This window comes from Petaurus breviceps, unplaced genomic scaffold (assembly GCF_028583685.1).
Source record: "Petaurus breviceps papuanus isolate PSGF00001 unplaced genomic scaffold, PetGlider_PUasm1.0 140, whole genome shotgun sequence".
Lineage (NCBI taxonomy): Eukaryota > Metazoa > Chordata > Mammalia > Diprotodontia > Petauridae > Petaurus > Petaurus breviceps.
The window spans coordinates 34,887,401-34,899,362 of NW_027185698.1; the positions used below are offsets into that span (position 1 = coordinate 34,887,401).

The window sequence follows — 11,962 nt, forward strand, 5'->3', positions numbered from 1 at the left end:
TTCCTTCCTTCCTTCCTTCCTTCCTTCCTTCCTTCCTTCCTTCCTTCCTTCCTTCCTTCCTTCCTTCCTTCCTTCCTTCCTTTTTCTTCCTCCCTCCTCTCTCTACTCACCCTATTTCCACATAGGGAATCATACCTTTACGTGTGGGTGCTGTGCTCAAAAGGATATACATTTCGATCAATGAAACATCACAAGGTATTTTGGGGTTTATGGGCTAGATTTATTTTTTTTCTTCTCCCTACTTATTTATTCTATCATTAAAAAAACTGGGACAGTTCTCTCTTTTGCCCCACATAGTGTCATTTATGATTTCTCAAAATAAGAACTGGAATTAAAATTTCTTTAAAAAACACTGGAAAATCAGGCTTTGATAAAACTCATTGGGATTGGAATGGAGCTACTTTCAGGCCTTAAACCAAAGTCACACTGACTCTCACTACTTGGCCAACAGTAGGTCCCAGCCCAAGCCTCACTTGGTCATTGTTTGGGTTTTGATGCTCAGAGTGAGTGTTAATAGAAATTGTTTCTGTTTTGGCCAGAAACCATAAAGCTCTTCCCCTCCCAGACTGATTATTTTTTACTAGGTGAAAGAGACCATTTTTTGCCTCATTTCCCACCAAGCCTTAATCACTGAATGGGCATTGCCTCAAACAAACTAGCCAAGGTCTGTCACTGTATCCAGAACCATCTCCTGTCATTCTGATCCATATCTTGCCACTGGGTCCAGATGACTCTGGAGGAGAGAGTGGTGGTGACTTTGCACAGCTCACAAAACATCAACTTCCTGATGTCATTGGTCCTCTTAGAGAATGAAGGACAAACAACAATAACAAATCCTTGCATATAAAATTAACTTAATGGTTATCTGAGTTTTTTAGATTGTGAATTTGGAAAGAAGGAAGGGAAGGGAAGGGAAAGGGAGGAGGGAGGGGAAGGGAAGGGAAGGGAAGGGAGGAAAAAATAAGGAAGGGAGGGTGGGAGAAAATATTTTCCCAGACATATTTTCAGCTTTAAGAAGACTAGAAGGGGAGGGTCTTGTTTCATGCAAATGAATGAATATCTAATGGTTTATTTTCAGGCAGTGTAGCACCCAGTTGAGGAAGATTTAGGAGGGGACCTTCCAGAAGCCCTTCCAATTGCATCACATAGATATCAGTTTCTTTCTCTGTGTGTGTGTGTGTGTGTGTGTGTGTGTCTGTGTCTGTATGTGTGTAAAACAAGTAAAAATATATAACCAGACCCATATTCCTTTATAATAGAAAAAACCTGTCCAAATAAATATTTGACAAACAGCTGTTATTAAATTTATTTTATAAACACATCATGAAAGTATTTGAAATCTGTGGACCAACAGAATGATAAGATAAGGTAATAATAGTATAGACATTTTGAAAACATTATATGCTCAGTATTGCATTTCATTCTCAGAACAGCCCTATGACATAGGTCATTTATGAAAGGAAATTATCACATTTTTTTTTCTCAGAAAGGGAAAGTGATTTACCCAAGAATAAGCAGATAGTAAGCAAGAAAGCAAAAATTCAAATTCAAGTCTCTTAAATTCAAGTCTGGGGCTCTTTTAAGTGAACCTCAGCTCCCTTTTCAGTTCTGACAGACCACCAGCTAAAATGGCAGCCCTGACAGTCACCACGTGAACCTCTCCCATTTCTCGGTAAAACATTTGCCTGTTCCTTAGGGTTGCTAGGGCAGTGCCAGAATTTCCTCAACAGTCCCCTAGGTAATCAGAGTGCCTTATTAGTCTATTGCCTAATAAGAGAGGGCGTGGGGGCTTGTTCTTCTTGGCCCCAGAGGACAAAATTACCACAAATTGGTGGAAATTGCATGCCTCCATAAGGAAAATTCTTTTAGACCTATGCAAAATTGGACTGGACTGAATTAGGACACAATAAGTTTCTTAACCCTGGAGGTCTTTGAGCAAAGACTGAATGGATTTTTTTCCTTTGGCATTACCTAGAGAGAATGCTCATTCAAGTGTAGCTTGGACCAGAAGACCCTTGGGGTCCCTTCCCATACTGGGATTCTGTAATTCTTGGTCTCATCCACAGACTGACCCTGGATTGAGCTGTGCAATTCCATCCTGAGATGCTGGAATCTGGTTTTGCCCTGCCTGCATCATGGGCTCTGGGAATAAGCGTTTCCAACAATATTTATCCTGCCTCTGCAACTTAAAAAGATAATGTACACTTAGTCCCCAATTCTCAGAACTCAGCCAGCTTCTTCAAAGTACTTAGTGTAGTGGAGACAGAGCTATTTTCTGATAAATCTTCCCCTAAGAATGGTGTTGATGGCTCTTGTTTCCTCTTGCAAGGATGTTGTCACAGCAAAAGAAGTTCTTGGTCCAGTTTGATGTGCATCAGCAGATTCGCTTGGCCTCCCTGAAGCAGACTTCAGAAGTTATGGATCAGCTGGGAGCCCAGCTTGAGACTCAGATGAAGGTAACATTGATGGAAAAACCTGTGTTCAGTTCAATTTAATAAACATTAACTAAGCACTTGTTATGCCCAAGTAAACAGGCTTTGTGAACAAAAAGAAAAGCTTGCATTTATAAAGTTTTTATTCCACAACAACCCTGTGAGGCAAGGAGTGTAATATCATGCCCCAGATAAAAATGAAGAAATTAAATCAGTCATTTACCAAAGGTTTTGTTATAGTTTAATTGATTAGTTGTGTCCAACTCTTTGTGATCCCATTTAGGGTTTTCTTGGAAAAGATACTGGAGTGGTTTGCCATTTCCTTTTTCAACTCATTTTACAGATGAGGGAACTGAGGCAAGCAAGGTTAAGTGACTTCCCCAGGGTCCTTCTGTCTGAGGCCAGGATTTGAACTCACGTCCTTCTGACTCCAAGCCCAACATTCTATCTACTTTACTACCTAGCTTGCTCAAGGTCACACTGAACAACAGAGCCAGCACTCTTACCCACATTTCTAATGATTTTAGTAGACTAATACTCTTCTCACTGTATTATACTACCTCTGTGAATGGAAGGGGGTGGGAGTTGGTCTATCTTTTGCAAATTTACCTTCAGGTGGTCAGACTAACATTATATATACATGCACGCACACACACACACAGCACACATATGATTTAGTCAAGGTTGGCAATAACTGGAGTTTCCTCTTTAATAGGAATGTACATGCAGCTCAAAAATCATTTCAATAATTAAACCTGATGATGAAATCATATCATCATGGAAATCCAAAGCATGACTTTAAAGTTCCATGACTCCTTTTAAACATCTTTTTTCAGGATTTATCCATCCAAATAAATGCTGATCACTTCAAAGAAGTCCCCTTAGGAAGATGTCAGCTTTTTGCAACAATGCTGTTCAATATTATTCAAACTTTCTGGACTCCTCTTTGGGGGTCAAATGCCGTTCAACACTTTAATAGCACGTGTATTTTCATCTCCACAGTTAGGGTAAATCTTTGTTTTTTGAGGACAGATTTGATTTTTGGAAAGAAGTAAAAAGCACTTGGAGCCAAATCTTGTGAAGGAGGACGATTGGTTGAGTTGGGTGCAAACATTTTTGTTCATAATTGGAGTGTGCCCAAGAGGTTGATTTTCTGTACTGTGCTGTAATAACAGCCCTGGACTTGGGATTTGAATGCTTACTTGCTCTGTGTCCTCACTCTGACCCTCCACAAAAGTACAGTTTGGGCAATGAATTCACCTCTCTGTGACTCTTTTCCTCATCTGTGAGGTGAGAATGACAGCATTTGGGAGACCTTTATAACAGGATCATTGGGAGTGAAGGGCTTTCTTTCTATACCTTTAAGTCATGTTGAAATGTGAGGTGAAGTGCATACCACTCTTTACTGACTGTAAAGGGTCGGCACTGAAGAGCAGATAGGATGGAGATCCACAGAGAGGAAGGGACCCCCATCAAATGTCTTCATTGTTTGTCTTCTTCTCTTGTCTATTCAGGAAGCTGAGCAGATCTTCATCACTGAATTGGCAGCATTGTCTAGAGTTCCCCTCACTGAAAACAAACCAGCAGCAAACAAGAGAGGGCAACCTGGTAAGTGAAATGAGAATGAGGAGGTGTGAATCTCAGCTCTGCCAATCACCTCTATTGATTGCCATTTCCTTCTTCAGCTCATTTTACAGATGAGGAAACTGAGGCAAACGAGGTTAAGTAACTTACCCAGGGTCACACTGTCTGAGACTGGGATTTGAACTCAGGTCCTTCCGAATCCAAGCCCAACACTCTATCCACTGCAGCACCTAGTTTACTCAAGGTCACACTGATATTAAACATCAGAGCCAGGACTCTTGCCCATGTCTCTTTTGGTTTTACTAAACTAATACTCTTCTCACTGTATCACACTACCTCTGTGAATGGAAGGGGGTGGAGGGCTGGTCCATCTTTTGCAAATTTACTTCCAGGCAGTCAGAGTAGCATACACACATGTGTAGTGCTAGGCAAGTCACTTCAGCTTTCTCTGGACCTCAGTTTACTCATCTGTTAAATAGAGACAAGTATACTTTTTTCCCCAGTTACCTTGAAGGACTGTCATAAGGACTGAAAGCAATAATTATTATAAAGGTCATTACAAATATAAATGTTGACTATAGTTATAAGAATCATCATCATCATCATTACTATCCATTAAAGCCCTTCTTTGATGTTTCATCATGGTGGAAAGGTGTCTTGCAGCTATGCTAGGCTATACTAGTAGACAGCTAGGGCAGCTAGGTGGTTCAGTGGATAGAGCACTGGGCTCTTAGACTCTTAGATCAAAAGACAGAATGTCAGAACTGCAAGAGACCTGAGGGCATAGAATATTCAAGTTGTAAGGACTCTTCAATCAAAGGACCATAGATTGTTATATAAAGTCAGAAGATACTTTAGAACATGGATCATAAAATTTCAGAGTTTTAAGATCTTTTAAGCTATGGAACGTTAGAGCTGTAAGGGTCCTTAGAAACCTCATAGTCTAACCTCATCATTTAATAGAAGAAAATGAGCAACAGAAAAGAGAAATGGCTTGCCCAGAATCACACCATTAGTGAAGCTAGGTGGCACAGTGACTAGAGCACCGTCCCTGGAGTCAGGAGGACCTGAGTTCAAATTTAGCCTCAGACACTTATTAGCTGTGTGACCTTGGGCGAATCACTTAACTCTGCTTCACCAAAAAAATAGTTTGAAACTGAGATAGTTTGTCTTCTGCAGAGAAATGTCTGAGGAACAAAAAGAAGAAGCCCCTCCCTCGAGAAAATGATGATCCTAATTTGAATGAAGATGATCCTATCTCCAGGGACCAGATTTCAGGATCTCTCAGGTATAATTGTGGTTTACAAGTTCCATTCATAGCCTTACAAGTCTACCTTAGTTCTACCATATAGTCCTAGTTGGACTACTGTAGTGGTGTGCTGGTGAGTCCTTAACAACTGGCTCTTTGAAAAAGAGAAAATGGATGCACAACTCACTTTTAAGTTTATCCTGAATTATATTAATATAAGTCAAGCCATGATTTGTAGCTTACATTTACCTTTTGTTGATTCCTCATCTTTCTTTATCTCTCTGCAACTTTTGATGCTGTCAATTACCCTCTCCTGGACAATCTCTCCTTTCTAGGTTTTCAGGACATTGTTCTCTCCTGTTTGTCCTCTTACCTGTCTGGCCATTCCTTTTCAGTAGCTTTTCCTGGATCTTCATCTTACCATGCCCACTAATTCTGGGTGTCCCTCAAAATACTGTGCTGTGACCTCTTCCCTTCCCATTCTCTGTCATCTCACATGGCGATTTCATCTGCTCCCATGAATTTGATTTTCCTCTCAATGCAACTGATTTTGGATCTATATATCTAGTATATATTATCTCATACAATTAAAACTGACTGGTGAGGCAATCATATGGCAAAAATAAAATAAAATAATCTTCATTGTCCCACACAGTGTTTCCCACTTAATCTTCCACAAACCTGTTGGGAGTTCAAGATGATGGCCCATGGGAGTTGTGCTCAAATTATTTAATGGCAATTTAAGCAATAAATAATTATAAATTGCATCATGAATAGCATATTAAGTCACCCTAGGAGACTACATTACATTTTTGTTGTGGTAGTTGAAAGTGATTCACAGAACAAAAAATGTTGGGAACCCCAATCCTAGAGAATGAACCCCAAGTATGACATAAGTCTCTAAAGTAGTAGACTGTCTCTAGTTTATTTTGTATTTGTCATTAAATAACACAATAAAGATAAATTGAAGGAAAAAAACATTGACAGTGAGGAAATAAAACTATCACTTTTTGCAGATAATATGATGGTATACTTAGAGGACCCTAGAGAATCAATTAAAAAACTAGTGAAACAATTAACAACTTCAGCAAAGTTGCAAAATATGAAATAAACTCACCTAAATCATCAGCATTTCTATTTATTACCCACAAAATCCAGCAGGAAGGGATAGAAAAATTTCATTTAAAATAACCAAAGACAGTACAAAATACTTGGAAATCTATGTGCCAAGACACACACAGGATTTATATACACACAATTATAAAATACTCTTTACATAAATAAAGACAGATTTAAATAATTAGAGGACTTTTAGTTGGTTATGGGTGTGCTGAGGCAATATAATAAAAATGACAATACTACTGAAATTAATTTACTTATTCCATGCCATACCAACCAAAGTGCCAAAAACTATTTCACTGACCTAAAAATAATAACAAAATTCATCTGGAGAAGAACAAGATCAAGAATAGCAAAGGAATCCATGGCAAAAGCTATTTGTGGTAGCAAAGAATGAGTAAATTAGGATCTTTTTGCAAAATGGGGAACAAATGACCAGGTTATGGTATATAAATGTGATGGAACACTATTGCGTTGTAATAAATGATAAAAGAATGATTTCACAAAAAACCTGGGAAGATCTGTATGAACTAATGCAAAGTAAAGTGAACAGAACCAAGAAAACAATTTACACAACACCAATATTGTAAAGATAATCAACTGTAAAATATGTAGTATTTGATCAATACAGTTATCCACCCCAACTCCAAAGTATTCATGATGAAACATGCTTATCCACTTCTATATAGAGAACTAATGAACTCAGAGTATAGATTGAAGCATATTTTTTTTCTTTCTTTTGGAGCGTGACTAATGAAAATTGAATTAAAAATTTAATACCACAATACAGAGTAATTAGCATGAGTCTCTAATGCCCTTGAAAGTGATGAATTCCTCTATACTTGGCTTTGATCAGGTCTTTGTTAAATACTTGAATTGTAAAGTAAATATAAGACACTGCACAAGAGTATGCCAGAGGATAAAATGTATAGAAAAAGAAATCCAATAAAATATTTAATGTGCATGAGGGTGGGTTGGTTGAGAAAGAAAAAAAGAGAAAAGGATAGGAGGTGATGGTATTTACTTTACATTTATGATGAACTATTAAAAGGCGTTATGACCAGTTGTTTTCCAGAACTAAGTTAGGTGTATGGCAGAAAGTCTTGTTTGGTCACTATAGCAGGGGGGTTGTGAAATCACCATCCCTTGAGAGCTCTTAAAATAGAATTATTCAGCCATCTGTTTTTGATCATTAAATTAAAACATGCCTGTGACAAGGAACTAGACCACATGACAGTTTCAAGGTCCTTTCTAGCTCTCTGAGTCTAAATAAATCATAAAATCTTAGAAATAGAAAAAAAAAACCTTAGAGGTGATTTAGTCTAAACTCCCAACCAGCATTGGAATCCCCGATCCACCATCTCTGATATATGACTGACCAACTTTTGCTTTAACACATTAAGTGATAAGAGGTGCATTAGCTAGCAAGACAACACATTCCGCTATGGGCAACTTTAACTGTTAGACAATTCTTCTTTATCATGAGGAAAAATCTACCTCTCTACAAGGTCCACTCATTGTTCCTAGTTCTGCCTTCTGAAGTCAGACAGAACAAATCCAAACCCTCTTCCACACAAAAGCCCTTTCGATATTTGAAGACTATTTAAAGTATGCCCCTAAGTCTGCTTTTCCCTTGAAGTGGTTAACAAATAAACTCCAGTAACCTTTTATATGCTTTGTAATATCAATAATAAGAGCTCATATTTCAGTAGCTCTTTATGATTTAAAAGGCACTTTTCTCACAGTACCTATGTAAGGTAATACAAAGCATTATTACCCCCCATTTAATAGATGAGGTAACTGAGACATTAGATGAGACATTAAGTGACTTTTGCTCAAGGTCTTGAAGAGAATCTGTAAAAACTAGGATTCAATTCCAGGTCTATGTATTCCCAAATTTGGGGTTCTTTCTGGTGCTTCATGCGGTTGGACATCTGCACCCATATTATGTCGAGTTTGTCCACTACTAGAACCTTATCCAACATACATGATTGAGCGTGTGATAAGAATTGTAGAAAATTTCTCTCAATTTGGTAGTCAAGTATATTGGGCCTTCATTGTACCTTAAGATGGAGCTAATTGGGCTGAGGAATTTAACTGGTCATGCCTGCTCCAACTCTGCCCTCTGCTGCTCATATACATTATATGTGGAAAGCTTACAAAGCTCCTTTGGAAATGATGTGGTGGGTGATAGTGTATGAATTCATAGCATCGTAAATTTAGAACTCAAAGGGACAATGGAGATCATCTCATTTAACCTGCTCATTTTGTGGAAAGAAAGCTAAGGTCCAAAGAGGTTAATCATTTCTTAAGGAACAGACTAGGATTGGAAGCCAAGTCATGTGATCCCCATGCAGGCTTTTCCCATTCCATGTTGTCTCCCTGGAAGAATTAGAATCCTTTTCTCCTGGCTTTCCAAACTTGTCTGTTCTTACATACTGATTCAGGAGTCCCTGGAGGAAGCTGTGAGGGTAGTGAAAAGAATGCCAGTGGGGTGGCTAGGTGGGTGGCCCAGTGAATAGAACACCAGCCCTGGAGTCAGTTCAAATCCGACTTCAGACACTTGACATACTTACTAGCTGTGTGACCTTGGGCAAGTCACTTAACCCCAGTTACCTTGCCTTCCCCCCTCAAAAAAAAAAAGCCAGAATCAGAATCAAGACCCAAGGGTTGACATTCTAGTTCATCCACTGACTATCTGTGTAGCCTTGGGCAGTTTCATTTCTATGAGTTTCAGTTTTCTTCCTCCTCCTAAGCTTTATAGGACCTCCTTCATGGGTCTATTATGTAAAGAATGCCATGGCACCTTGAAGTGATAGAAGATGCTGACTTCTTATTACCCCTACCATGTGCTTGGTACCATATGGCTAAGAGAAATGATTATTTCTCTCCTATATTAATAGCCAAATATTGAGTTAGAACAAAGGTTTTTCTCCTTCCTTTCTTCATTTAGAAATCAGCCCTTATAGGTTATTCAGCCAGCCTTTGAAGGGCAGAGCTCATAATGAGATGAAATCTTGAAATTTGACCCAACTGGAAAACAGATCTGTTTAAAAGATAAAGAAATTTTAGGTTAGGTGAACTGACAGACTCTGGCCCATTTTGTTTTACTTGGACAGGTCTGGGAAAAAGTGAATTCTCCTTTTAATCTATATTAGCCTAGATGAGTGACATGAGTATAGATAAGTCTCTTTGATGAAGCCTGGGTGATCAGAGTCATGTCCATCACTAGAATAAGCCCACCTTTCATTATAATAGTCACTCTTCTTATTAATTGTTAATCATTATAATATTCATTCTTCTTATTAATTGTTTACCAATCAGACTTGATTACCACCCTCAGGACTGCCCCCTCTTCCAAGGGTATATAAGCATTGAATGGGTTCCATTAGCCCTGTCTTTGACATTTGAGAGTACCACTGACCCCTTTTATTAATTATTACTAGTATGATTAATAAAATAATTAATTGCATAGAGACTATGTTTCTCAGACCTTTTATACATCACATGGTTTGACCTTTCTCTAAAAAACAGCAGCCATCAGATCACTGAATCATAGATTTCAAGTTGGAAGGGACCTTCTAAGTCATCTTGCCTGGATCCCTCATTTACATATAAGGAAACTGAAGTTCAGTGAAGCCGAGAACCTTGCCCATGGTTATACAAGTAGCGAGTGAAATGGTAAGGTCAGAATTTATACTCAGGCCCTCTCACTCTACACCTCATATCCTTTCCATTGCATCACCCAGTGTATATTTATAGAATCAGTTGCTTTCTATTCATTTATAATAGATTTTGTCTTTACACACAGAAAAAAAAGATGGAGTTATCCTTTGCCCCCAGTTCTCATTATTTCATTTCTTCTGTTTTATAAACAGTAAATTGCAGAATCAAAGTGAAAGTGATGTTGGTGAACTAGTGAAATCGAAGAAGATCAGGAAAAAAAGAAGTAACTTGTAGTTACTTGGAGAGAAGTCGAATTGTCAGTGTTAAGACCATTGCCTAGAAATCAGAAGACCCAGCCGAGTGACCTTGGGCTTCAGTGTCCTCAAGTGGTACCCATGGAAAATACTTGTGAAATCTCTCTCACATGGCTTTTGTGAAGATCGAGTTTGATAATATGTTTATAATAAAAGCTTGTCAAACTTTAAAATATTATGAAAAGGGAAATCAGTATTGTTATCTGGGACCAAAGAACATAAAAAATGTCCAGAAAAAAAATAAAGTTTCTTTCTCTTTCTGTAAAATAAGTGTGGTCTTTGCAAATCCATTCATTCACTGCACCATCTTGGAGAAAGCAGTTGGCCTTCTTGGGCCTCATCATCCTCATAGCGGTCTTTATGGTCCCTCCCAGGGCTGATGTTCTATGTAAACTCCTTTCCCACTCTGACACTGGATGTTTTGTGTTCTACTACCCCTTCCAAATCAAAAATATTCTCATTCTGTGAAAATGATGATTTTAAAAAGAAAATAAATTTGGAAAATCGCTGCGACTGCAAATATTTTCATGAATGGCAGAACTACTGCTGGACTACAAGCTTACCTTTTGTTCTTATTTCTTTGGAAAAGTGATTTCGAAAACCTAGCCAATACTGCCCTCTGGTGTTATAAAAAATATTTGCCTTCCGAATTTCTGTGAAGGTTGAAGAAGTTGAAGTACTTTCTCTTATTAACATCTCTATCAATCAATAAACATTTATTAAGCCCCTAGCAAATGCCAAGTATAGTGCTAAGTGCTGGGGAAACAAAAAGAGGCAAAAGACAGTCCCTATCCTCAAGGAGCTTGCAATCTTAGATTCATTTAGAAATAACATTCTGAACTGAGCTTTTCAAAGTCAAGCTACTGAATTCCAAAGACCCAGAGACTGAGACCATTTTTTCCTAACCCAATCTATTTATCGCTAATGATCAGTTGAGAAGCAGTTTGACTTAGTAGATAGAAGGCCATCTTTGGAAGCAATAAGACTTATATTCAAGACTCACATCTGACACAAACTATCTGGTGACCATGGGTAAGTCATATAGCCTATCTCCCTAAGATTGTCAGTTACAAGAGAGATTGCTAATCTTTATCCAAGGAGAGAGTTTCCACAATGAGAATTCCCAATATCAGTGAAATCACAGGTACCAAACAAAAAGGAAAGATTTGCATTAATATAGTACTTTATTACTTGCTTGACATTTTAATGTTTATTTTTAGTTTATATCATTCATTTCCACAAAATTTTGAGTTATAAATTTTCTCCCCATCTTTCCCCACCCACCACCCCAAAACAGTGATCCCACTGTATACCCCCTCCCCCAATCTTCTCTCTCCTATTTCCTCCCCATCCCGCCTCTGACTTTTCATTAGGGCAAGATGGATCTCTGTATATCTTATTTCCCACTTGCATGTAATAATAATAATAATAAAATATTTTTTAAACATCTGATTTTAAAACTTTGAATTCCAGATTCTTTCCCTTCCTCCTTCATCACCCATCCTTACTGGAAAGATAAGCAATTCAATATAGGTTGTACATACGCAAAACATTTCCATAGTGCATATATTGTGAAAGACTGACTATATTTCCCTCCA

At 38.1% G+C, this 11,962-nt stretch overlaps 1 protein-coding gene across 2 annotated transcripts in view; it reads left to right on the top strand.

Annotated features, from left to right (window-relative positions):
• Window positions 1-10,634, top strand: part of EVC (EvC ciliary complex subunit 1) — a 142,187-nt gene extending 131,553 nt beyond the window's left edge. For both annotated transcript variants that reach the window (XM_069070033.1, XM_069070031.1), the window contains 4 exons: window positions 2,330-2,456; window positions 3,947-4,040; window positions 5,196-5,304; window positions 10,263-10,634. In XM_069070033.1, coding sequence (XP_068926134.1) covers window positions 2,330-2,456; window positions 3,947-4,040; window positions 5,196-5,304; window positions 10,263-10,344 — 412 coding nt within the window. In that variant the 3' untranslated portion in view covers window positions 10,345-10,634. The remainder of the gene's footprint in view (window positions 1-2,329; window positions 2,457-3,946; window positions 4,041-5,195; window positions 5,305-10,262) is intronic.
• Window positions 10,635-11,962: the final 1,328 nt, after the last annotated feature.